Genomic DNA, 27,577 nt, shown 5'->3' on the forward strand with positions numbered 1-27,577 from the left:
AATCATCTCACTCCCATGCCTTACTAAGTCGTGGCCACGCATTATGATCTCGTTCCCACGCGTTAATAAGGCGTGGCCACGCCTTATTTTTTTTTATTTCTACAGCATGTCACCTGCGTTCAGTCCAGCCACACAAGTGCATGGTCTAAGTGCCAAGTCAGCACTGGGGGTTTTCGCTGTCCTTCTCCCGTTTAATCCCACGGAACATGAAGCGAGGTGAATGGAGGGATCACCGCTGACATTCAGCGCAGCTTAGACTAAAGTGTCTTTAAAAACAGCGCTTATTCGCCAACGCTGTGCTGTTTTACTCCGTTTCCCTTCAGCCAAACGCGAAAAGTAGTCAGTCTGTCTGAGAGAGCACGTGACTCCGCGCGCCAAAACAAACGGGAACCGCTAGTGTTTACGTTACTGGTAAGTCGGGATTTTTTGGTGTTAATGAAGTGACCTTTTTTCTCGAGATTTCCCTTCACCACATCAACCTACAGCCTGTGGGGGAGCCGTGACAAAAGCGTGGTCAGGACGCGCCGTCATGCATTAGTTAGAAGAGAAGTGAAGCCCAATAGCAGAAACACAATACATCTGAATGACGCGAGGCTTCCGCCGCCTCCCGTCACGTTTAGGGAAAGTTTCGGTAACGGAGGCTGCGCTCACATCTGATCCCGAGCTCACTGAGCCTCCGCCTGAAGGCTTTCCATTGTACTGAGGGAATCCCAGACTGACAGAGGCAACTTTGTCCGGGCTGGAGTTGACTGCGTCACCGTTACGTCAGCAGCCCCAACTCCCATTACGCCTGATAGACCTCTTTTTTGGGGGGACGAGGGGGGGTGGCTTAGCGGAGGGGGCCCTGCTCGCCTTAGAGCACCTGCACCAGGCTCAAAGAGAAACCCATCTGAAAGAAAAAAGCGCGCGCGCACACACACACACACACACACACACACACACACACACACACACATACAAAGGCTTAAACACATTCATCAAAGTTCATGTGAAACACTGGAAGTGGGGATTAAAGGATACTAAAAGGACAAGATATATATATTCAGAGTGGTTTAGTGTTAAATGCTTAATTCTAGAGAAACACGCCAAGTCACAGTTGTTCACTGTAGTGGTGGTGGGAACCGGAGGGGAATTCCACCAAGTTTTCAAAATTTCTTAAAAGTTCAGTCTTTGAGATGTGATCCAGCGTGGCTCGGTTCTGCTTCATTATAAAGAAACTTACTGATTTCTTTACAGTGGTGGTGATAGGAACCAGGGGCCACAACGCCAGTACAGCCATTTGATTTACTACCCATAACCACCAGTGAACCTACATGTGTCTTCTGAGCTTTTAAGTGCAATGTTGATAACGGCAAAATAGTCATAAATCTTAAAAAAAAATCACCAACTGATTAAAATAAACAGACTCAAATGCGAATTAAGCCAAAGTACTACGACAAAACTGGAAACAATGTGTCAGACATCAGGCAGCGTATATTTCATGTAATAACTGTCTGAGAGGGAGCCTTTACAGGTGGACGTCTGGTTCCTATCACCACCACTGTGAACAATCCTGACTGTGTTTTTTTTCTAGAATGGAGCGTTTCACACCAAACCACTCTGTTGGCTTTGTTTACACCTCAACCATTTATTTATGTAGAATCTTTTAGAAAAATGGGTGGAGTTCCCCTTTCATGTCTTTAAAAGGTAGAGAAACATGAAATAGTCCCAAATACGTTCTGCCTGATTGTGTTATGACAGTTTTGTATTTGGTTCAAAATGTATTTGTTATAAACCGCTCATGCAGGGCATTGTAAGGCAAATAATCCCAAAGGAAATGTATGTTTTTTTTTCCAGATTTGACTATTTTGTCATTGGCATTACATTTAAAACCCAGAAGACAGAAGACACATGTAGGTTCACTGTTTTGGATAGTAAATAAGTTGGCCGTATTATGGTTGTAAACACTGCAACCCCTGGTTCCATTCACCACCACTGTAAAGAAATCCAGGTTGGTTTCTCAACAGAGCCATTTCACATCACACCTCTCTAACTGGCTGTTTACACCTTTATTACATGTTTACCTCTCAGCCATTGAATCATGCGGTAATTTAGTAAATTTCGGTGGAGTTCCCCTTTAAGCAGAGCGGCACTGTTTTGAGCCTGTAATGAATTCAAACAGGCAGCCTCGTTTTACTTAAGGTTTAATCATAAAACCACGCAGACTCATTCGTTATGCATAACTTGGGATAACGTGCAAATTCCTAACCTCTGCTTTTCGCACAGTGCCACATGAAGCTACTACACGTCTCATATTTCTCGTTCGCACGTGTACAGCACGGCTCGTGCCTGACGGCGATATAAAAACGGCGTTTGCCAAACCTAAATCCCGGTTACGTCAGGAGCGATAACATTGGAACACGCCTACTAAAATGTGATTGGACAAGAGACGGAATCTCGCGATCTGATTGGAGGATCCGCCTGCCCGTCAAACTCCACCCGAAACGCTAGACTTCTTCCTGGATAAGAAATGCTGTAACAACAGTGCAGTTACCTGCAGTGTCCATGCTTTTCCTATGTGGGTAGCCCACCTTTATCACCAGAAACACAGCAATTAGTAAGTAAGAAAACTACATACGCTCTTCTGTTATGGTCGTGTTACACTTAAGACATTGACCGAGGCTGTTAGCCTAGTTCACAGAGCCAGAGGCAGCGGCCAGGCGGGTGGTGGGTGTCTGTGACCGTCTCCGCTGCCTCCGGTTAAACTAGAGCGCCGTGTCCGTGAACTAGTTCACGTCTGACGGGTGAAGAGATGCCATGGCCTGCTTGTTTGGGCTCGACCTCATAACAGAGGATGTTGGTCGTGTTAGCGGCGGACACGTGTGATGCTGAGCGGTACCGCGAGGCGTTTATCCTGGCCGCCTTTCAGTAAGTCAGCAGTTCTGCAAAGTCCGAGTTTCACAGAAAATAACAGCCTCGTTAAAAGAAACACCGCCGTTTTAGAACAAGACCGAACCTTCCGTCATGTTCCTGTCATTTGGCTGATGGAAGGGCTTGCGAGACGGCTGTGCTAAGAACTTAAACAAGCAGCTTTCAAGTGGTAGTTACACTCTTATCAAGAGGGTTCTTGAATGGTTCTATTTAGAACTAACCGTGAGTTCTGTGTAGAACCATTTCATGCTTAAATGGTTCTTAGAGTGGTTCCTCAGATTGATGGAGAATGTGTTGTATGTGGTTCTCTATAGAACATTTATGAGAATGGTTCTGCCAAGCACCCAAAAAGGTTCTTCTGCTGTTGCACACTTGATGTCATAGCATTAGAAGAACCCTTTCTGGTGCTATATATAACCATAGAACCATTTTCCAAAGGGCTGTATATAGAACCATGTATAACACATTCTCTACCAAAGTTTCTTTAGTAAAGGGAATGGCTTCATTTTAGAACCATGAGTTCTTTATAGAACAATTTCACGCTTAAATGGTTCTTAGCACGGTTCCTCAGATTGAAGGAGAATGTGTTGTATGTGGTTCTCTATTAACTTTTTTGAAAATGGTCCTATCTAGCACCGAAAAAGTGTTCCTCTTTCGTCACAAGGGTGACATTATAACAACAGGCAAACCCTTTCTGGTGTTATATAGACCTATTTTGCAGAAGGTTCTATATAGAACCATATACAATGTTCTCGAATCAAGGGTTCTTTAGTTAAGTGAATGGTTCTATTTAGGACCATGAGTTCTGTATACAACCATTTCATGCCTAAATGGTTCTTTGCACGGTGAAACGGTTCTAAAGATTGATGGAGAGTGTGTTCTATGCGGCTCTCCATGCAACCTTTTTGGAAGTGGTTCTATGTAGAACCAAAATGGGTTCATCCATCTTATAAGCTTATATATATAAGCGTGACATCGTAACAATAGAAGGTGCTACATAGAACCATATACAACACATTCTCATGAATCTGAAGAGCCATTTCACCATCCACAGAACCATTTAAGCCTGCTGAACAAATGAAATGGTTCTGTATGGCTCTATGTAGAACTCACGGTTCTAAATTAATCCATTGCCTTTTACTGCTCTTGTATTACGACTTATAATTGCATTAAAACAGTCGCAGGGACGTTACTTATTGAATCATGTTTATGGCAGGTGGGAGCAATGGGCAGCAGTAATGAATGTAAATGAGCTATGATGTAATCATTTTACAAACAGAATGAATCAACAGTAATAGAGCAAGTCTTGAAGCTTAGCAGTGGGACTGAAAATGCAGACCGAGTGGGCGTGCAGTGCTGAGTCACTTGACTGTTATAATATTTAGATAGACTGCCCTGCAACTTGCAATTAAGCCCAGGATCTCCCTCATTAGGTCCAGTAACTCATTCGCCAGCCAGCTGCATGATATAACGTTTGCCTGTGATCTTCACTCACATGGTCGGCACAGCCGGCCCATGCAGGGCCCGCGTGGATTCAAACCCTCGTAAAGTGACTCACTACCTAAAGCAGGCACTGCTCTCCGGTCATGCTGTGCTCTTTTGACCGTCCGCTGCAGATGAAGAGAGGCTGGGACTAGGATGTGTCAGCTGTCAGTGTCAGTCTCGTCTGTTTGTCCTTCTGTCAGACTGAGGTTTGTGAGCTCTTCTCTGACCTACTGACACAAAGCTAGACCTTTTTGTTTACTAGAACTATATATAGACCTGAGGTCTGGTCAGTATGTTCACTTTAAACAGGTGATGGGGTTGCCAGCTGGACAAGAATCAACATGTGGTTGAACTCAGTGTTGTCTGATGGCTTTGATTACCAGTGCTGCTTTTCGTGCTTCCTGGCTCCGTCCAGTTCAGCCACCTCGTTACTCAGGGCTCAAACAGACGAGACAGGTTGAATTGAATATGCATCCAGGCAAACGATCCAGAAGTACATGTGGTTTATGAGTAAGCTGTAGAACCGGACAGCGGACGTAGGTGAAGATCATGTAGGCATAATGATGAGGCGTAACATCATGACCACCTCCTTGTTTCTCCACTCACTGTCCACTTTATCAGCTCCTCTTACTGTATAGCTGCACTCTGTAGTTCTACAGTTACAGACTGTAGTCCATCTGTTTCTCTGATACTCTGTTACCCTGTTCTTCAGTGGTCAGGACCCCCACAGACCCTCACAGAGCAGGTACTATTTGGATGGTGGGTCATTCTCAGCACTGCAGTAACACTGATGCGGTGGTGGTGTGTTAGTGTGTGTTGTGCTGGTCTGAGTGGATCAGACACAGCAGTGCTGCTGGAGTTTTTAAACAGTGTCCACTCACTGTCCACTCTAATAGACACTCCTACCTTGTCAGTCCACCTTGTAGATGTAAAGTCAGAGACGACAGCTCATCTGCTGCTGCACAGTTCGTGCTGGTCATCCTCTAATCCTTCATCAGTGGTCACAGGACGCTGTTGGCTGGATATTTTTGGTTCTCAGTCCAGGAGTAACAGTGAGATGTTTAAAGACTTTGATCCACTCAGACCAGCGCAGCACACACTAACACACCACCACCACCACATTAGTGTGTGTCCTGAGCACTGAAGAACAGGGTAACAGAGTATCAGAGAAACAGATGGACTACAGTCTGTAACTGTAGAACTACAGAGTGCAGCTATACGGTCAGTGGAGCTGATAAGATGGACAGTGGGTGTAGAAACGAGGTGGTCATAATGTTACGCTTGATCGGTGTATGTTATCCAGGCATTCTGTGCTGCAGGTTCAGTGAGTGTACCTGCTTCTTTTAATGTGCCTTGAGGCTATTAGTTACAAAGAGTTTACTGGGTGCTTATGTACATTAATTACTTCCCGTTTGAATCTGTGCTCAACACATGTTGTCATTACAAAGCAGAGTTCAGAATGAGTGGATTGTTAAGAGTGTTGCAATAATGTTGGAAGTCTTATGGTCGAAGGGGAATTGCACCGGTTTTCCAAAATTCCTGCATTATTTCAATCATTAAGTTGAAAGCAAAGCAGTTCAGAGTGATTTGATGTGAACTTCTAAGTGTGCTCTAAAGAAATATTTTCCTGTTCAGTGGCTCTTAAAGTTACCTTACAGAAAGTTTATATGAATATGTTCCCTTAGATGTGGTTTAAGAAAAGGTTTTGGCCAAAAAACATATCGTTCAAAGATGGAGAGTTACAAACAGATGTAATAAACCAAAAGAGTGTCCTAAGAAAACATATTTTTTTCCAAATTTACCACTATTTTACCATTATCAACATTCATGTAGAAACTCAGAAGACACGTCTGGGTCTACTGGTCTTTTAGGATAGTCAATGAAATGTGTATATTTGCTTTGTAGATGTTGCGACCCCTGTTTTCTATCACAACCACCGTAAAGAACAGTGTAAAAAAAAAAGAGTTTCTCCATCACTACCATCAAACCACTCCGAATAACTGTTCACAGCTCAGCCACTGAATTATGCAACAATTTTGAAAAATCCTTTGAAACTCCACTGGTTCATTTATCTTTTATCTTTTCACAGAGATAGTTTAAAATGTGGGGTGGATTCCAGTTAAATCGGAATCTGACAAATTGTATTTATTTGCAGAGACAGATGGCGTTCCGGAAAGCAGTAAAGGGAACCCTGATAGGGGGCGGAGCCATAGCCACAGCTTTTGGCCTATCGCAGTTCTTTGAGTACAGGAGGAATCAGGTAAGCGTTTGGGCTGGATTAACCCGTGGTCCATTCTTATCCTTTTATACTTGACCTCCACACACTGACAGCAACGACAACAGGAGTGGCTCAGTCAGCTAATTTGTGCACAAGTCTATTCCTGCCTCAGGAATGTGTGGCCCGTGTTAAGCCTTATGTAACATCCCTCAGTGTTTGCCAGATCACATCGTTACTTAGAACATCTTCGCACAAAAAGACGTGCTTCATTATAGCAAAAGTTCTGACGTAAATTAAGTGGATATTTTTCCTACTACACAGTTTTCCCCTTTCCCTCAAATGTCGTTGACCAGTCTAGGTTTTAATCTGGAATATATCTGAAATATAAACCCAAATATAGCCTGAGAACTTTCTCTCTGACTCTGACGCATCACATTGTGAGTGAAGTTGAGCTCGACCCGAGTCCGACAAAACTCTGTCCGAACCAGAGCCAACACACACCTTTTGAGTCCAAAACTGACTCAAGGGGGCCATCATACCCACCCAGAGGCCGCAGATGGCTGTGCCACCTAGGATTGAACTCGTGATCTCCTGATGAGAGGGCCCTGCTATCTGTTCTTAACATATAATGATACAGAGGGTCAGACCATTTTAATTTCTTATGCCTCTTTCCTTTAAACACCCCATTTATTGTACAGAGGTTTTCAGACTCAGACTCGAGACTTGACTCAATGTCAAACAGATCAGCTTATCTGTTTTCTTACCATGAACAGTTGTAAAAATGTTTTTACCAAATTTCCATTACTGGTAAGTAGGGCTGAAAGAAAATTTAAGGGAGTGCAATTTACAAATCGCTAGAGCTGCAATTAAAAAAAAAAATGTAGCCTATATTTTAAAAAAAGGTTTTAAGAGGGAAAACTAAACCAAATAACACAGAACTGTCTTTAGATAAGGTAGACCAATCAGAGTGAACCAAAGCTCCAGGTTTTGTGACATCACAACCACAACGTACTGGCAGTCTGGCACAGTGCATTGGGGATCAAGCCTCAAGTTAGTAAAGGTCGATATTCTGGTCTTGTCAAAAAAAATGGCCTGAATTTAAATCACAGTTACAATATTCATCAGAAAAAATGAAATTGGGATTAGAAATTTTATCCAAATCGTTCAGCCCTACTGGTAAGTACATTAGCCTTCTAGCTCTAGGGTGAAAGTAAGGAAGCAAACTTCAGACACTAAACGTTGTAGCTGATCAAATGCGCCTGAGTCAAGGGGAAAACTGTGAATTACACTACACTACCAGAAATGTTTTCCTTTTTTTAGATTTGGTTTTAAATGGTTTATTTTTAGAAATGAAGACCCTGGGACTACGCAGAACACACCATGAAACAGAACATTGTTAACAAACTCAGAAGGAACACTTTTAAGATCTTTCCTCATTGCAGGTTGTGACTGACAGACTTTCTTTTCCAGACCATGTTCTTGTCACGCAGCCTCACTGACTATAGTCTTATCATCAGGCTGTGTTTGCCGAAGGAAAACGGCTCTTGGAGTAATACACAAATTGTTTAAAGGACCTCACTTGAATATGAAATCATGAACAATCTCATCCCCATTCATGCAGCAAAGGGACCGGTGACACTCATCACAGTCTACCTGTATTTAGACTAGGGGGAGCCCTGGGGGGTACAGGCCTCATCTCGTTTGGATGTTATACTAAATAACTTAAGGTCAAGTAGATTAAGATAATCAACAAGGCCTTCTGAAACAAACGAAGGAGGGAAAAAAACAGAACCCACACACACTCTTGAAGAGCAATGGGGGTCCTGATTTTCTCACTCATCATGTATTCAAATCCGCCAGAACCCATTTCGTCCATTATCCCACTTCTGTAGTGTTCGGCTCCAGCTTAAACACCAGGGAGTGAGAGAATTATGGCCTCTTAAGGATTCGGTTGCCAAGGAGATGCATCATTAACGTGGCCAAAATGCAGTTAAATAACAGCATGAACTGGAATTTTTCAGAAACACAATTTTATAAAGGAAAATGTACAGAAAGATTTGATGTGTCGGGGTCCTTTCTTGGTCGTATTGCAGCGAGGGCTGCATGATATGGACAAAATACTAGTACTGCAGTCATATTACTATATAAAAACCACTAATGAATCAATGATGTGATGTTGTAGACTGGCTGGCATTTTTAGGTGAATACTCTACATGGCCAAAAGTATGTGGACTCACCATCACATCTACAGGGTGAGTCAAATGTCACAGGACACTGTTTAAGGGAAAATGACAGATCTGAATACCCCAGCAAGTAATGGGTGAGGGGTTGTTGTTGTGGGGGGCTGTTGTTCCATGTTCTGGACATAGCCTAAAAGTTAGGCAACTTTTAGGCTATGTCCGGAACATGGAACAACAACCATCTTGAAAGCCGCTATATTGGATCAAGGGCAAGTTTTTCCAATGGGAAGGCAGTCATGTAGCAGATCAAAGACCAGAATTGTCTCAGAAATCGAGCCGCAATCAGATCTGCAACATCTCTTGTGGTTCAAAAGTTATCAACACAGAAAGTTGCAACAACAACTGGGAACGTTGCCTGTGATGCAGCGATCTGACGTGTTCAGTGTGCCGTCCCTGGTGCTGAACACAGAGCTGAAGGCGCAGGATCCAGTCATTATGAACCCGCATGAGAATCTCTGGAGAAATGCTGTCACAAGCCTCCACGATGCTGAGCTGAAGGTGGTGTTTATTGCGGATTTTCTCAGCACGCACAGTTTATTTTAGATGACCCCAGAGATAAAAGTCAATAATAAAATAAAAAATATAATAAAATAAAACGGTGTCCTGTGACTTTTGACTCACCCTGTATATGTACATCCCTTTCCAAATCCATGAGCATTATTGTGGACTTAGCCTGCCCTGTGGCTCCTCTGGGAAGACTTTCCGCAAGATTTTGGAGTGTGCCCATTCAGGATTAGGATTAGAGTTACACACCAAACTTTTCAAAACATGTCTTTGTGGCCCTCGCTTTGTGCGCAGTTGCACAGTCATATTGGTAAGGGCCTTTGAATGGGCCATGAACCAAAACCACTGGCATTAACATGGAGATGCCTCACTCTCCCTCTTGCGGCTATAACAGCCTTTATTCTTCTAAGAAGGCTTTCCTCAAGATTTTGGAGTGTGTCTGTAAGAATTTGTGCTCATTTGATCAAAAGAGCATTTGTGAGGTCAGGCAGTAATATTGGACAAGAGAGTCTGGCTCACAATAGACATTCCAGTTTATCTTAAAGGTGCTCACTGGGGTTGAGGTCAGGGTTCTGTGCTGGCCACTGAAGTTCTGCTGTCTCTACACTCGTCAAACCATGTCCTTATGTACCTCTCTTTGTGTACAGGGGCACAGTCATGCTGGAACAGGAAAGGGCCTTCACCAAACTGTTCCCACAAAGTTGGAGGCATGTAATTGTCTAAAAAGTCTTTGTGTGCTGTAGCATTAATGTATCAATAGCTCAAACCTTAAAAATACAGCCCCTGTTATTGTTCTTTCACCATACTTTCCTGGTACTGTGATAGTGTTCTCCTGCCATCCACCAAAACCATATTCGTCCATCAGACTGCTAGAAATGAAGCAAAATTCATCACTCCAGGAGCACGTTTCCACTGCTCCAGAGACCCGTGGCGTTGTGCTTTACACCACTCCAGCTGACACTTGGCATTGCACATAGTGACCTCAGGCTTGTGTGCAGCTGCTCAGCCATGGAAACCCATTTAACGAAGCTCCCGACGCACACGTTTTCATGTTGATGTTGCTTTTAGAGGTGGTTTGGAAGTCTGTGGTGAGTGATGCAGCAAAGAGTAGGTGGTTTTTACACTTGAGCAGTTACAGTTGACCAGGGCAAATCTAGCAGGGCAGAAATTTCACAAATTCAAAGTCACTGTCTTCAGTGCGACCTGTTTTACTGACAGTGTTTTTCTATGGCTGCTTTTCTGTGTTTTTCTATGGTGTGGCTTAAACACCTGAACTCAATAATTAACAGCGGTGTTCACATACTTTTGGCCAAAAAAGAGAAACTTGAAATTTTAAGTCCGTCTTCTGCAAACACTTTTAAACCTGATTTAGTCAAAAGTTCTCCTAACTTACATTTTTAGTACAGCATCTAAGTTACATCTACAAAATACACTTCAAGCTGAGCTTACTCACACAAAACACGAGTGTGGTTGCGTCCTTTTGTGCTGAGATTTTTTCCCCTAAGTTCCTCCCACAGTTTAGTCTTTGCCAGTCCCCACCCACAGACTATAACTCCCCCTATCACACAGTAGGAGGGGGGCTTCCTCTTTTTAGAATTGTGACCACAGGGGACTGAGGCGTCACCAAGATTTGAACTCATGATCTCTTTGCGGCTGATAATTAGACAGTTAGCCAGTCTTGTCACTTGAAGGCTGTGGAGTTTCAGAAAGAAACAATGAAGAGATTTTAAAATCATTGTTATAAAAAATCTGATTTGAACTTAAATTTTTAAATGGTCATTTCAGACTTTTTAGGGCGACTTGTATCAGCAAACACACACCGTATTTTAGCATATTTTTGTCAGACTCAGTAATTTTGCTTCTTTTAATTTTAACCAAAAAAAATCTCACATAGTGCAGCTTTAAAATTCCAAGAAGGCTCCCCTTTAGCACATTATAGCATGAAAATAACTTTATGTGAGTAGAACTGATGAAAAAAAGGTAAAAACCTTCCAGAAACCAACAAAAGAATTAAGACCTGCTTTACACCTGGTCACTTCATGCCTCTTTGAGTATCAGGATTATATCTGATGAGGCCAAGACACATAAAAACGCACCCAATATACATTTAAAGCAAATCTGATCCCTCAGACCACTTCAGAGACTTTTGAGCCACATCATAGCTGTGTAAACGCATAAATCTCTCCAATACACACCCTATAACCCCAGACCCCTCCCAGCACAACCAAAACTCCTCCTTTACTATTCTCGTGATCCGTGTCTGTGAGGAAAACAATCACACCAACGAAAGCAAATGCTAAGCAGATTGGTCGCCGCACAACGAGCAGGTTTGCATATTTTGTCCCATACAGCCTTCAGTCTGACTAACTGGAGATGATGTCATCAGTTTATAATCCAGATACCAGTCACCTGAAGTGACCAGGTGTAAACAGGGTCTAAGAATACTTACAGTAGCCATCAAAAACGTTACTAACATCGGGGTTTACTCTGCAACCAAACAGTTGACTTAAAGAAATAATCTGGTGAAAAAGCTAATTTACACAGGTTTTCCTTTCCCCTGATAAAATTAATCAGCCAAGAGATTTTTGGAGTGCAAATTTTGCTTCTTTACTTTTGAACCAGATTGGCGGGCAACACTAACGCTGCTAACAAAGAACAGAACTCAGTAGTCACCCAAATAGCCCCAGTCATTTCAATACACCACAAAGTATCTTTCAACTTTCTCAAAGTGCCTTCAGGTCTTCATTAAGGTCTTGTTAAGACTTTTGTGGTTTAGCCTCTTATTTTCCAGGGCATGTTTTGTTGTCCATCTGAATTTATGTGACTAAATCGTAGCCAAAATATTTAGTAACTGCATGAAATAAATGTACATTTTTATTTTATTTATTTATTCATTTTTTGTAAAACCTCCCCTCATATTAACAGTGTGTTATATGATCTACACATATTACTATGTGCTTACAATTCACTGCTGAAAGCCAAAAATCTTTGTGTTGTTTTCTAAAAGTGATGTTTCCAGAGCAGATCACTGAAGAGACGCCGTCTGTTTATAGTTTAGAGCCCAGATTTGGGGAAAAACGGCTCGACTTTCAGTAGAAAAACAAAGTTCAGCTTCTTTTATTATAAGGGTTTAAAATGACGTCACCGTCTATTAGACTGGAGAGAAGAGCTACAGCCTCACACGACGCCCAGCTTCTGAATGGAGCTTATGGAGTATGAACGTTATGAAGAACAGGACCAAGCGCGGTTTGGAACCACCGGTGGTCTCAAGGAGTTGAAGAAGTTAGGACACCGTATGACTTATTGTCATCAATAATCATATAGATGAATTAAATTTCACCATTTATTCGAACACTGCGGGCAGCTATTTTACCCCACCACAGGAGTAGCAGTGCTGATCTAGAACCGCTATTTGTGATAACGTGTGTCGTAAATACTGATCTGATCCCAGATCAGTCCTGCTTTGTGACGACTAGTCCTGGTGTTGTCTGATAAGGCTGTGAAGTTTTTATAGCTTACAGTTTCTAAACCACGTCAGCAATTCTGTGCGACCTTAACGAAGACCTGGAAGCGGTGTGAGTTGGTTAAGCGACATTTCGGTGATGTATTTTTACAGAAAGTATTTGGGGTATTTGGGTGACTATTGGGTTTCAGTGTTTGTTAGCAGCGTTAATCTCATAGTTCCAGTTCTAACGTAAAGAAGCAAAATTTGGACTCCAAGCATGTCTTGGCTGATCGGCCATGTTTGGATAAGTGGCAAATTGAATAAATTCGATTTTTGACCGAACCCTTCTTTTAATTCAGAATGATTAGTCGGCTGAAGCATTTTGAATAAACCTTTACATATCATTCACCAAACTGTGATTACACTCAGGAAACTCATGTGCTGTTCCTCTGATGGTTTTTTTTTATGAATGAACACAGTTGTTGGAACTTTAGTTGAATTTTTCCACAGTTTAGGCGCTGTTGGAGAAAAAGTAGAATATTTTAATGTTATTGTCCATTATATTGCACTCTGATGTTCAATTAGATCATTGATCTCTGCATCTCTTTGAACAGAATCACTTTCATCATTTCTAACTTTCTGTTAACACAAGTATTTGTTATGTGTTCTGATATATTTCCATTTACTTTTGTTTATTCATTCTTCTTCCTCCTGCTTTACCACAACGAAGCCTAAATGGGTAAGCCAAAGTCAAAAAGAAAAGGGAAAAAACTGATTTCCAAAAATTAATCTGCAATCATGCATGTGTCAGGCACTAATCTTTAGGATTGTGATGTTAATTTGGCGAGCGTGTGCACGTGTCTGCGCATGGCTGAGTCTCCTCTATGGCAAGGACACTGCCACACTTCGGCTAGCCGGCTAAGTAGCACTCTGCGGTGGCCGATTGCGTATTTGCATGAAATTCACCGGTGCCTCCGTGCACTTGTCGTGATTGCAGGACAGCCTCTCTCTTAATTGTCTGTGGATGTTTTAAATAATATGTCCGTCCTTGGAAATAGACACTAATTATTGGATCTTGTTTTTACATGCTGTTACTGTCTAAATTGCAAATGTCTGGGTTCATTTGGTCATTTGCAAGTCAAATGGACCCCACGGGCTTTTGGGGGGCAGATTGATGTAATCATTTAAGGCCGAATGCTAACGACAAAATGAATAAAACGTTTCATTATGGCTAAAATCTTCAATATCTTGCCTCCCCTGCGCTTGTTTCGTCTCAATTTGAATTTGTGGATCTGAGGTTTTTGTCTTCTTTCAGGGGCACCGCGATACAAATGTCTTCTCATTTGCTTCCATTCATGCGCCGTCGCATAGAAATCAAAAGGCTTGACTTTCAGAACTGACTTCAAGTTCCGTTTGATGCGTGATTGGTTTGTAATGCCTGAATTTGGCCATTGTTGGCCGCTCTGCGCTAAAAATGACCAGCAGAATCAATCAGCGAATAAAAAAACGGCCACTGAAAAATTGTGTATTTAAAAAAATGCAAAACTCATCAGCAGCCGGCGTGTTTTTGAGCTGCACTAGCATTAACGACCATGAACAGCTACCTTCAGGCTTTCTGGAGCCTCTTTGGCTTTTATCAAACGAAGACACATCATTTTTTTTTTTTTTTGCTGTTGTGCAAATCCTTGTTTCTCCATCTCCATTTTCTTTTTGCTTTTTTCCAAACGTTTTTTTCATGCAAACGTAACCGTTTTGCATAATGGTGAAATTTCATGATAAACAGATGAAAAGGGCTAAAATTACTTGGGGAATAAACTTATTGCATTAACTACTGCAAGTTAATCATGTTGTTTCCTTCTCCTGTAAGATTACCGTTTTGGAGACATAGGATTGTGTTCCAGCGGCGACAGTGTAGTGATTAGAGATGGCGTGATATCATATTTTCCTTTCCAGTACGGATACCGAAACCTTGAGAGGCGCCCGATATCGGTTCGATATTTTTTTGAAACAAGTATTTAACACCATCGATAATTTTCACATAAACAAATCAGCGAGAGACATTTCCAATGTTGATTTTTAAAGCAATATCCAGCCTAGAGTGAGTTAATGAGTCAGCATTAAGAGGGTGCCAGGTCACTCATTGTGTTGGACTGATGTGAACAGATAATAGCAGAAAAAGAAACACCTGGTTTGTGCTGGTTTAGTGCAGGTCTAGTGCTGGTTTAGTGCAGGTCTAGTGCTGGTTTAGTGCAGGTCTAGTGCTGGTTTAGTGCAGGTCTAGTGCTGGTTTAGCTGGTCGTCCAGCCTCCAAAGTACAACTGGTTTTGGTGGTGACCAGCATACCAGCATCCAAAACCCAGCATACTGCTATCATTGTGGGCCATTTCTTTTGGTCCATTCATTTACACACAATATAAAGAATAATAGACATTTTACAAATATGTCAACAACTGAAAAACATTTGAGATATGAGGTTTTCTTCCAACAACTGTGACATGCTGGTCTCACTGTTGACCAGCAATGCTGGTCTGTATTGGTATTTCTAGCAGGGGCCGTGTAGGCAAGCATCCAAATGTAGTATCACATCACGTTACAAACCAGTTAGTGACACAAAACCAACGGTATTCACCTCTAACTTCCAGCAGTTTGGCAGTTTCTCTCCAGTTTGCTTCCTGGAACAATCGTAGAAATTCCCCCTGTTCTCCACTTTATAGAGTGTCTCCTCATCTGTTTTGGCTAGGCAGTGAAAATAAAAACAGGCATTAAAAACGGTCCAAACCATTGCACTACATTATGATCTGCTGCTCACAGCCAGCTCAGACAGCTTCACCGTTTATAATGGGAGCATTTTGCTTTTGTCGTCATCCCTCGCTCACGTCGCTTGTGTAATAATGCTGTGGTAAGGCTAGATGCCCGTTAGGACTTTTTCGGTTTGGTTTAAACTTTTCACAAGGTAAAGCTTTTTAACTTCTGTGTTTGATTTGCCCGTTTCAAGGTTGTTTTATCCCTCTTAGATGGATAGCACAAGACCCAAACATTCATTAGGGAGCCAGTGGCGCGACGCTGAAACGGTTAAATCAGTTATAAAGATTATTAAGTGAATTATATACAGTACTGTGCAAAGGTTTTAGGCTTCTGGGAAAATTAGACTTAAAAACGTTTATTAGGGCAGTGAGTGTTTATTTTCTCAAAAACATTAATAAACTACAATAAATACAAATATTAAACGTGTGTTTGCTTAACTCTTTCCAAACCTCCTCCACTGTCAGCCCAGTGTTATTTGTAGATATCATCCAGTACCAGGTTTGAATTATCAGTCCGTTCTAAACTAAATCAAGTGTGCCGGAGATAATTGATAATTTCACAAATCTATGTGACGGCGCCCTGCGATGGACTGGCGACCTGTCCAGGGTGTATCCTGCCTTCCACCCGATGACCGCTGGGATAGGCTCCAGCACCCCCCGCGACCCTGACGGAGAAGCGGCTGAGAAAATGGATGGATGGATGGATGTGACGGCTGGGGGCAGACAGGAGAAATCTGGAACCTGGGTTCTTCTAAATATCTCACAGTTTGCTTAGGAGCCTAAGACATTTTGCGCCGTACTGTATATCTGATGTGAAATGGCCATTATAGATAATTTGTAAGTAGCCATAACAAGTGCCTCTCGATTCCTTTTCCCAGAATGATGCTTTTCCTTAAGTTAATGCCAATGTAATCTATTGCATGTAATCCATTACATGGACATGATGCTTTTTGAAAACCTAGTTAAATTAGACACTAATATGAACCAAATGCTAAAGATTTAATTTTTTCTGGACTATATTCTCTTGGCATGATGACTAACTCTAACTTTTAACATTGATTCATCTGTAGGTTTAATTTGGTGTGGGAAAATCTTTTGGTCACCCAGTGTCCGTTACTATAGCAGGCTAAACTTTTAAAAATAAAGGTCCTTGCATGGTTCTTGATTTAAACGCACAGTTCATAAAAAGGGGAATAAAACTAGGGCTGGGCAATATGACAAAAAATATGATATCATGATACACCAAGAATGTAATATGATACACAATATGCATCATGATATTTAGCTTTTCTGAGATTTGAAATGTTATAAGATAAGATAATCCTTTATTAGTCCCACAGTGGGGAAATTCACAGCAGACAAAAAGCAGTACTGCCAGATATACATACTGCACTGCACTCATTCACATGAAACAGGGCTAATTATGCACTTTTTGTAATGAAACATGAAGCTGGTCTGTGCCTTAGAAGTAGTGACGATAACCAAGAAACGCTCAGAAAACCATGCTGTGATGTAATTCATCACAACAGCAGTATGGGGGCAGTCTTGGGCTGGAGGTTATGGAACCAGCCTTGTGACCGGAAGGTCGCTGGTTCAATCCCCAGAACCGACAGTCCATGACTGAAGTGTCCTTGAGCAAGACACCTAACCCCCAACTGCTCCCCGGGCGCTGTGGATAGGGCTGCCCACCACGTGTGTGTGGGTGCACTCACTAGTGTGTATGTTAAATGATTGGTTAAATGCGGGGGTGAACATTTCCCCGTTGTGGGACTAATAAGGGTCTCTTAATGTAAACAGTGTCATGTTGCCCAGCCATACTCCAAACTTCCAAACCCCTTTTCTGGCACCTTTATTTTTATGAGTATATAACAAACTTTTACTTGTGAAATCCACATTTTCCAGATTGTTCTGTCTTGTTCTTGAGTTGCTGCGTTTAAACCTGAGCAGGCTCGTTTGGCCTACGTGGAAGCAGAGGGCCAGATGAAGATGCCATTTGAAGACAAGCTGCCGACCCGTCAGGAACAGCTCGCTACACTCCAGAACACGCCAGAATTCGACGTCTTGGTGGTGGGAGGCGGAGCCACAGGAGCAGGATGTGCCTTAGATGCAGTCACACGCAGTAAGCACAACGTTTACTTTTAAATCTGGAGATCATATTTAGACTCGTAGGAATCAGATTTTAAACTTCTAATCTGTCAGTTACCCAAAAATATCGTACAACTGTGGTAGATTTACCGCCGTCAGAGTGAAAGAAGTGTGGGGCTTGTTGTAAATTCACACAGAACATTCAGTAGTTTTTATGGACAGCAGCATTTACCTACTATAAAAAAAAACTTGGAAATAACTCCAGATTATGGTAATCCCAGGTGCATTGCCATGTCGGTAAATATTCCATCATGTCCTGTGGAAATCGATTTTTTGGTGTTTTTTCTTATGTATGGAGGCACTTTTTTGGATTCTTTGTGGCCTGAATTTAGCTGATTTGTATTGCCCTACCTTAAATATACAACCTTGAACAAAATGTAGATTTCATGCAGTGATGTTGACTGTTCTCAAGCTAGTGATAAATTTCAATCATTTAAAACAACTTGATATATTGTGAGCACAACAAAATTCTAATTTAAAGAATCGTCTGGTGAAAAAAAAATCTAATTTTCATATTTTTATACTTACCCCAGATATTATTGTCAATAATTTTAAGTGTCTAAAAAGTTTGTGTTTAAATCTTGGTTCTTTATTTTTAAACTTGCGCTTAAAGGCTAACATTAAACATTAAAAAGTCAATAGTCACCCAAATCTTTTCTGTGAATATTTGCCCAAAACTCCTCTTAACCTGCTCAGATCCATCCAGCTCTTCATTAAGGTCTCACAGACTTGTTAATGTGGTTTAGAAGGCAGTAAGACTTTCTGTGAAGTAAAAGAATTAATAAACTTCACCATGTAACTGAACACAGCAGGCAGCCACTTTAAACATTTAATGCTGACATAATCCCATCATGCATGTATGTGGATGCTACAGATTATGTTTGCACTTTCTGTCTTTTGTGGAAATAACTGTTAAACTTCAGTGTTGAAGTTTAATAGTATATATACGTTTAAAAACACAAATGAGACGTTGCGGATTTAATCACAATTCCATATGCCTCACATACGCTTGCATGCAAAGGGGGGATTTGGCACAACAACTGTTCTGGAAAATTGCTGGTCCCAGCATGCAGTGAAGACCTGGATGAGGTTGCAATGGGTTGGTAAAGTTTTGTGGATGTATTTATGGAAAAGATTTGACTATCGACTACTAGTGTTAGCAACGTTACACTCATAGCTCCAGTTCTAAACTAAGGAAGAAAAATGTTTTCTCTTTGTCAGCAGCTGAATGTATTGCTTATGGAACATATTTGGCGTGAAGGCAAAGTGTAAATCGAGTAGCCGCTCTCAGAATTCGTATACCGTGCAAATCAGTCATAAACATTACAGATGTAAAGGCCTTCATGAACGACAGTAATGAATAATGAAGTTAGAAATTTGTAAAGTTAGAATCTTCATTTTCCAGCTTCTTCCTTTTATTGTGATATTATGTAATTGATTCAAAGTTTTTCTGGAAGTGGTTCGGTTAATCTCTTCCTTGCTTTGCAGATGGTCTTGAGTTAAACTGTCCTTCTGTTGTCACTCTCCTTTCCTCAGAAAGCAATATAGGGCCAAACCTGCCCAAATGCAATATGCATGCTCTGATCTTTCCAACCTCATGCATATTACAGATAGTAGGGAAATCCGTATGAAAATGACACCAAACGCAGTCTAAATATTTGGGGCCGCGAGGGCTCGAAATGCCAGTGCCGTGCTTAATCTGCTTCCTGCCAGCTCTGCTTCCTCCCCCTCCTCTTCCTCTGTCAGATCTGAAGACGGCCCTGGTGGAAAGGAGTGATTTCTCATCGGGAACCAGCAGCAGGAGCACCAAGCTCATTCACGGAGGAGTGCGCTATCTGCAGAAGGCCATCATGAAGCTAGATTACGAACAGGTGAAGGTTCCCCATTTTTCCCCATTTACGCACATGTTAAGAAAGAGGGATGGCAGGGCGAGGTGGCCACGGTCCACAACTTTGACATTTTGTACATCTACTGGGGAAGAGTTAGAGAAGCAGCAGGTTGGTAGGATACAAAGAAAACAAATGTTGTCAAAGACACATTTGGACTAAAATTTTCATAGATAAGCAGAGCGGCAGACTTTCCAAACCTAAATTAGACACTGATAAAATGAGGTTCTCCATTTACTGCCTCGTTTGACTGTTTTGCTTATGATATGAAACACTTTCAGGTTACACTGTCGTAAAAATGCACTATATAAATATTTTTATTACATATTAATGATTGCACAAAAGATGATGAAATGGTCATGAATTAAAGGGGGCCTTATGTCTCTGGTTTATTGTTATGCCAAAAACTAGTATGCAAATTGATCTATCCATGTTCTATGCTTGTTTCGTAGCTGCTGTTGGTATGTTGGACAAACTTTACAAAATGTTGACAAAAATCTCAACATAATGAGAAATGGCATCATTTATTCATCAGCGGTGGAGATAAGTGCAGCCAGTAGTTTTATAGCTACAAACACATTCTTGCAACATTATATTCCTACAACCCCTTCATTTATCTTAAGCTATTGCAATGATATGTGTGGCAGAGTGCAGACTTCACATGGTGACATCTTGACTTTTTGAAAGTTTAAATGTTTAAAAAGTTAACTCATACAAATATTGAATTTAAGTATTTAAGATACCTCAATCAGAGATCAAATTATGAGAATTTAAATCCACTACCTCTAAAAATCCACAACTGAGAAAGTCATATTTATGCAGTGTTCACGTTTGCTTTGAAAAATGTGCAGCCAAAGCCACATAAACACTGTGTATTGCCGGGGAGCGAGGAGGCGGACGCATACGCTGAGATAAGCGATTTTTATTGTGGACAAATCCAAAATCAGGGTCGAGACAGTCCAGGGTCATAGAGCCAACACATAGAGATCGCGGGACAGACATAACAATAAAGAACACAGAAACTCAAACAAGACTAAAACACTTCAAAGAATACAAACAGCACATGAAACATCAAACAAATCAAACACCAAACACCATGAGAATACAATATATCCAACAATTCAGACAGTTCGGACAAAGACCAGTCAAGACAAAGGGCAAACACAGGGCTTAAATACAACAGGGCCAACAAGGGATCACAAGACACAGGCGGAAACACAGGTGGGAACAATCGGGGTGGAGTCACTAAACAAGGGGGCTGGACTACAAAACCAAAACAAAGAACACGCAGGCTAAACCAAAACAACGCGAACACATGGAAAGGACTGGGAGGGGCCAATCGTGACACACTGGCGTGCTGACCATGGTGCTGGTCAAAATGGAAATTCAGAGGAGAATTTTATCAGTGTATATTGATTGTTTAAGGTGGAATAAAGCAGGAGGACATTCTGTACTTTTTTGTCCATAATACTGGGTTAATTTGGATTTTAACAATGAGATGTTTGGCGTCCATAAATCCCCAAAAAAATCAACATCCAGTTTATTCCTGCTCTGTGGTAAAAGTTGGGAATCCTGAACTTTTGATGGAATGTCCCATCTGCAGTTCGATACCACTGTGAACTCTGGAATGTTGCCACCTGTGGTGGTGGAATTTTTGGTTACAGCTCCTTTGAAAACAATTAAAAATGTCCAGTTTGCCACCTGGTCTCTACCGCAAACACGTGAACGCAGCAGTAAAGGAGTAAATTGCATCTGTTTTCTGTTTAATAAGCATAACGCAGCATGACGTGAGAATGGGTGAGAATGTTAAGCAGCATTATGTGAGATTGGGTATTTCTTGCTCTGGCGGTGCTCCAACAGTTGCAGAGCATCTTTCACTTTTACACCACTGTCATAAAACAAACATCACACTTTGAGCCCCCCTCATGGACTACTGTACATGAGCATTTGTTGACAAGTTGAAGGATACAGAATCCAACTCCCCTTTGAGTTTTCCCACATCGCACAGGCATATGGATGCTACAGAGTACACTTTACGAATTCAGTTGTTTTTATGTGTAAGCAACTGAAATCGCGAGTATAATCTGTAGTATCCATATACCTGCATGATGTTTGTGCATTCAAAGGGGAATTGGATTCAGCCGAGTTGGAATTCGGCCATGTAGGTCAATATTACAGGATTTTATTACAGAACATGGCAGAATTTCAAGGCATTTTTGGCATGAAGTTGGCAAAGACAGTACAAATTTTTATCCAGTTTTTCTAACATCCAGAAAAAACACAAAACTCCATGATACAGGGATGATGCAGGGAAGACTAAAGGCTACGTTGCAGGCTTTCATAAATACCATTGGCAGGAATGACGTCTTTCTTGCCTGGTCACTCTTATTTCTTTTGCTTGCTTCCTCTGAGAACTTCTCTGTCTTCTTCGCTCTTACTGGGAATACTGAGCTTCTCCTAATAGGTAGCTGAAGACCCATAGTTGGTGTGTGACGTGGTGCCATAAAGTGTTGCTTGGTTCTTACAAGAGGTCTCGTGCCCTCTTCTCCAAAGTTACATAGCGCTGTAGCAAGCATTCCGGGCCCGGAGTCAATAATAAAGTCTCCAGTTTCCTTATTATAAGTCAGTGTACCATCAAAATGCTTTTGAAGCTGTTAATTTAAGGTAAAATATTGCTTTAATAGGTTGTAAACAATATGTTATTGTATTTATGAACCTTTTCTATGCATACAGACATTGTTCCATACATTATGGCTTTGCATATACATAGATCATATTAAAAGTTATAATAAAAAGCAATATTGCACTTTTAACTCAGCTATGCCACCTGGGTTGCCTACCGAAGACCTCTGCACTATTATATTAGGCACTGCACTATTATACATTTTATAATACACAATTTTTGACAGATTTTAAATTCTGTGATATTTTTGATTTTATTTTGTATTTTCATTACAATTTAAGTAAAAAGTAGAATCCTTGAAATTTGGACATGAATCTTTCAAATATTTGTCCACCCTTTGCTTTCATAACAACGTGAACTCGAGCTTAAAGAGATTGCACAAATTTGTGCAAATGCATCTGATAAGTGGATCAAATCTAGCATTGTTGGAACATGAACTTTATTTTTTATCAAATATTTATCAAAATTCTAAAACTTTGTGTTGTTTATTTCCAGGTTTAAAAGAAAGAAAATCCAGATTTTCAATGTGGTCTCACATGTTTGGACTCCACTGTAGGTGTTTTGACAAAATTGTGTACTGCAGTTTCTCATAGTTCTTACAGCATTTGCCATGTTTGGTAAAGCCTTTCCAACCAGTAGTGGATTTGTGGGCAGAGCAGGGACAGGTCAGCTGCAGTGATCTCTGGGTGGACCTATAGTGCTGCTTTATCTTAGAACAGCCATGCAGTCATTTTGTGTTGAATAGTGTGTTTGTTTTGTGTTCTGCAGTACATGATGGTGAAGGAGGCCCTCCATGAACGTGCTAACCTGCTGGAAATCGCTCCTCACCTGTCTGCTCCACTACCCATCATGCTTCCTGTTTACAAGTATGAGGGCCACTGCTGACTGCTCACTCACCATTGTGGTGCTGCCAGCCTGGCATCCCACTATTTCTATATAAATAAATAAATGGTTAACATGTAAACAAAGTCACTGAGATGTTTGGTGTGAAATGCTCAGTTCAAGAAAAACTCAGGTCAGAATTGTTTACAGTGGTAGTGATAGTAACCAGACGCCTCAGGAGCTGAATGGCTTATAAAGCTACCAGACAGAAAGTTATTACAGGAAATGATTATGAATATGTTGCCTAATGCCTGAGAGATTGTTACACAAAACGTCTTTGAAGTTCAAAGAAAAAAAGCACAACGAAAAGTTCTATTTTTCAGATTTGACACTATTTTATCATTAATATCATCACAAATGAAAACATGTAAAAAACATGTGAAACCATGAAACCTACATGTGAAAGCATGAAACCTACATGTGTAGGTGCACATTCACTGTGCTTGAACTTTAAAAGGTTAGTTACATCTCTGCTTTAAAATTTTGAGTAAAATGAACTGAAGTTGATACAAATTTGTGTTCATTTGACTTTGAATTTGATATTAAATTGGATTGGATATTAAATGAATGGTTATATTGTGATCCCTGGTTCCAATCAATCAATCAATCAATCAATCAATCAATCAACCTTAAACTCCGAGTACATTAAGGGAGACCCTTATTTACAATGTAGCTGAGCCAAAAATTGGATTGCAAAAGCGTATCAACGCTGAAAGAGTAATAATAACTATAATAGTATAGTAAATAGTATGGTAATAGTAAAAAAATCAATAAACTACTAGAATTACAACAATATAATAATAAATGAGGATTAAATAAATAAAAAAGTTAATGAAATAAATCAAATCACCACCACTCTAAAGACATCTGAGTCAGCAAGTTTCTCTACAGTGAACCATTTCACATCACACTACTCTAAATGACTTAAATCTCAGCAGTTGAATTATGCCAATATCTTCAATAACAGTGGAAATCCCCTTTATCATAAAGCTGAAGAAAGGGCTGTAAAATGTGTTGCCCTCCTGTAATTACAGTGCCAAGCCCAAACAACCTGCAGCACTGTGCTTTTTTCTGATATTATTGGTTGTAATCATTGCTGTCCTCAAACCTCCTCACGATTGGATGAGGAGGATACTGTGAACATATATACCAAGTTGGTTTTTGAGAAAGAACAATGGAGAATATTATGAAATCATAATGTAAGTAATGGGTGACACAGATAACAGTGCAGTGTTCCTCTTTTGATATGAACTGATAAGTTCAATGAAATGGCACATGGGCCCTCCGAGTGCTCGGAGCGGTGGGGTCATGCTGGTGTGTTGACCCCCTCGCCATCTCAGCCTTTACCCCTGAGCTCCGGAACTTCAGCGGGTCTTGGAGAGGAGTTCCCCCTCCTTGCCATCACCCTCTCTAATTACTCCTGGCATTTAGGCTTTGCTATGATATTTAAAACAGTGTGAGCGATGTCGAGGGGTCGCACAACACACAGACTTCAAGATCACATCACTGTTCTGTCACATGTCCAAAATTCTGCAACAGAGTTCGCAGAAAGGTCCAGTGTTGAATAAGAAGTTGGGTTTTTTTGTTCTTTTAATGAATATTCATTTTAATGACTACTCACTCAGCCGAACTGGTTCAGACTTGATATCACTCGCTTCTCAACCTAAACTTGCCCTAAACCCCGTAACAGACCAGGCCCAACTCAAACCCAGTGACAGCTAAAACAAGTTGAATGTAATTGACTATGTGACTATGTTATTAATTTTGTAGATATTTGTGGTGAACTGAATTCCCGGCCCAAAGCAGAAATAAAGACACACCAAAAACCAAACTGGAAGAAAGTAGCAGCTTTTTATAATATGTTATATAATTTGCTGTTTTATTTATATGAATAAATAAACCTACTAAAAATATGGTAATAAAACTACAAGGTAATAAAGAAAATACACTTTTATTAGTGATACAGTTTGCTTTATATAGCGCAAAACTGAGCTTGAAATAAATAAAACAGTGTATGCAGCCGTATCCAACATCTTTGACAACTGAGAATGGTTGGTCACTTGGGAAAATGAATTTATTTTTATTTTATTTTATTTGTCTAAAGTCCTTCATAAAGCATGTAATGTTTGTCCACTCTTTGTCTGCTGCTGCTCAAACTGTTTGAACAGTGGCAGGTTTAATACAGTTAACTAAAACTAAACTACTGTGACAGCAACTACAGTAAAATTAAAACTATTACTAGAACAAGAACTAGCAGTGAACTGTAATAAAAATAAAAACAACACTTTTCTAGAACTAAATCAAAACAGTAATGTCCAGTGCAAAACTAACTAAAGAAAATGGAATGACTGAGAAAAAAGCTCAAGTTTTTGTGTTTCGTATTTAGTTTTCATTTAGTGAGTGAATGAAAGTTTGGAAACAGATGGCGTCTCCGTTTGGCCGTCTTTGAGGAAAGCTGGAGCCGAGCTGAGCCAAACCAAGCTCCTTCTACTGCTGTTGTAATTTCATTCTACCTTGTCGAATACCTGCTGTCACAGCGATCATCATAGTACTAAAAAATAAACCTGAAACAAAATAAAAAGTAAACTACACTAAAAGCGTAATGCACCTTTAAAACTAACTGAAACAAACCAAAATGAAAAACTAAATTAAAGTAAAAACTATTGAAAACTTAAAACTGTTAAAATCCTGCTGCGTGGCTGACCGGCACAGGAGAGTGTAGTAAAAAACAGCACTTCTCATTTTTATTAGCATTCAGATGTTAAGATTTAGACATTGACAGCTTGTCGTAGTCCTGTTTTATCTTTTTTCCCAGACAAAATTTACAGCATTTTTCAATTTTGGTTGGAAAAAGTGTCACTTCCGGTTTTCCGATGGAAAACATTTTTTTTTAATTTCATAGTAAATTTTTAGTTCCATTTAAATAATTATTTATTTCTAATATTTACAACAATAACTCTAGACTTTTATGAGTAAATATAAAGCACTGTAGCTTTTTTCTACTGGGCCTCGTGTGGCAGAATGAAAATCAGCTTAGACATTTTTAATTAATATAATCAAATAAAATATTTGTTCTCTGTTTTCAGATGAACTAAGACACTGTAGGCTCTCTGTGTGTGAGATGTTGAGACTCTGCGTTAAGCTGCTAGGGAGCAATGAGGGGAGAAAAGAGGATGAGAACCCCCTGCTGTGAACAAACCTCTTCATAAAGACTCTTTTTAAATAACGATATTCCTACTTACTAAGTGTTCACTTTACTTTTTTAAGCTTAGGAATTAAGGAGAAAGTTTTAGTTACACACGTCACGTTATCTGTGTATCATGTTATTTGTGTCAGAGCCTGATGTGGTGTTTTGTTTGTGACCAGGTGGTGGCAGCTGCCGTATTACTGGGCTGGGATAAAGATGTATGATCTGGTGGCCGGATCTCACTGCCTGAAGAGCAGCTATGTCCTCAGCAAGAGCAAAGCCCTGGAGCTCTTCCCCATGCTGAAGAAGGACAAGCTGGTTGGAGCCATTGTCTACTATGATGGTGAGACAGTCTGTATCTATGCACATGTACAGTGATATGCAAAGGCTTAAGTGCCCCTGGGCAAATGACATGTTTTGTTGATTTTAAGTAACACATCTACAGAAATTTTAAGACGCAATTACTGGTTGTATTCCTGAATTTAGCGCTGGGGAAATTTTAAAATATAAATATTAATTAAACCATTTATGGTTGATTTTTTTCACCTAATATCTTAAAGGTAAAAAATAAAAGTAATATGTGGCCCAGCTAATTTTTTTTTATATTTCAGTTTTTCCAATATTTAAAACAACAAAAAAGAAACTGTGCACTAAAATTGTCTGAAAATGACAAATTTACATTTTGTCCCTGTAAAAAAAATTTCTCCATTTTTGTTGTCTTTACCTGTTTTGTGGCTTACCTGTTACTGTTTTGGAGATATTTGTTTTTCTTTGCACATCAGCAGTTATTATCATTTAGAAAATCAACAAAATGTAACTTATTGTTTTAAAAACCTTTATTTTATATATATATATATATATATATATATATATATATATACACACTGTTTTACTTAATTTGAGAATGCCAGCAGGTATTTACAACATTCAAATAGAGAGGGCCCAAAATTACTGGAATACAATCTCGATACATTAATATACATTAAAATGAAGAGCATTTTTTGACTGTTCTCCTCTCATTAAGCAGTAAAGGAACGTTTCATAGAGAATTGTTGATAAACATAGGCAGTAAAACATTAAAGCGATAGTTTCACAGATTTGTTTCCCTTTTACTCTAAATGTAGGCGATCAGCCAAAATATGCTTCTTTAAGTCTTGCACTGGAGTTACGAGGCTAATTACTGAGAGT

At 40.3% G+C, this 27,577-nt stretch overlaps 1 protein-coding gene across 6 annotated transcripts in view; it reads left to right on the forward strand.

The window, feature by feature from the left end:
- Positions 1–2,471: 2,471 nt before the first annotated feature.
- gpd2 (glycerol-3-phosphate dehydrogenase 2 (mitochondrial)) overlaps positions 2,472–27,577 on the forward strand; it is a 55,088-nt gene continuing 29,982 nt past the window's right edge. The window contains exons 1-7 of one of the 6 annotated variants that reach the window (XM_017683530.2): positions 2,472–2,600; positions 6,551–6,655; positions 13,533–13,541; positions 17,554–17,725; positions 19,498–19,622; positions 23,089–23,186; positions 26,569–26,732. In XM_017683530.2, the coding sequence (XP_017539019.1) occupies positions 6,557–6,655; positions 13,533–13,541; positions 17,554–17,725; positions 19,498–19,622; positions 23,089–23,186; positions 26,569–26,732 (667 nt within the window). In that variant the 5' untranslated portion in view covers positions 2,472–2,600; positions 6,551–6,556. Of the gene's footprint in view, positions 2,601–2,643; positions 2,908–6,550; positions 6,656–13,532; positions 13,542–17,553; positions 17,726–19,497; positions 19,623–23,088; positions 23,187–26,568; positions 26,733–27,577 lie in introns of those variants that run through there. The other 5 variants (XM_017683529.2, XM_017683531.2, XM_037536498.1 and 2 more) reach the window with 5 other exon arrangements.

The sequence above is a fragment of the Pygocentrus nattereri genome, chromosome 30 (genome assembly GCF_015220715.1).
Source record: "Pygocentrus nattereri isolate fPygNat1 chromosome 30, fPygNat1.pri, whole genome shotgun sequence".
Classification (NCBI taxonomy): Eukaryota; Metazoa; Chordata; class Actinopteri; order Characiformes; family Serrasalmidae; genus Pygocentrus; species Pygocentrus nattereri.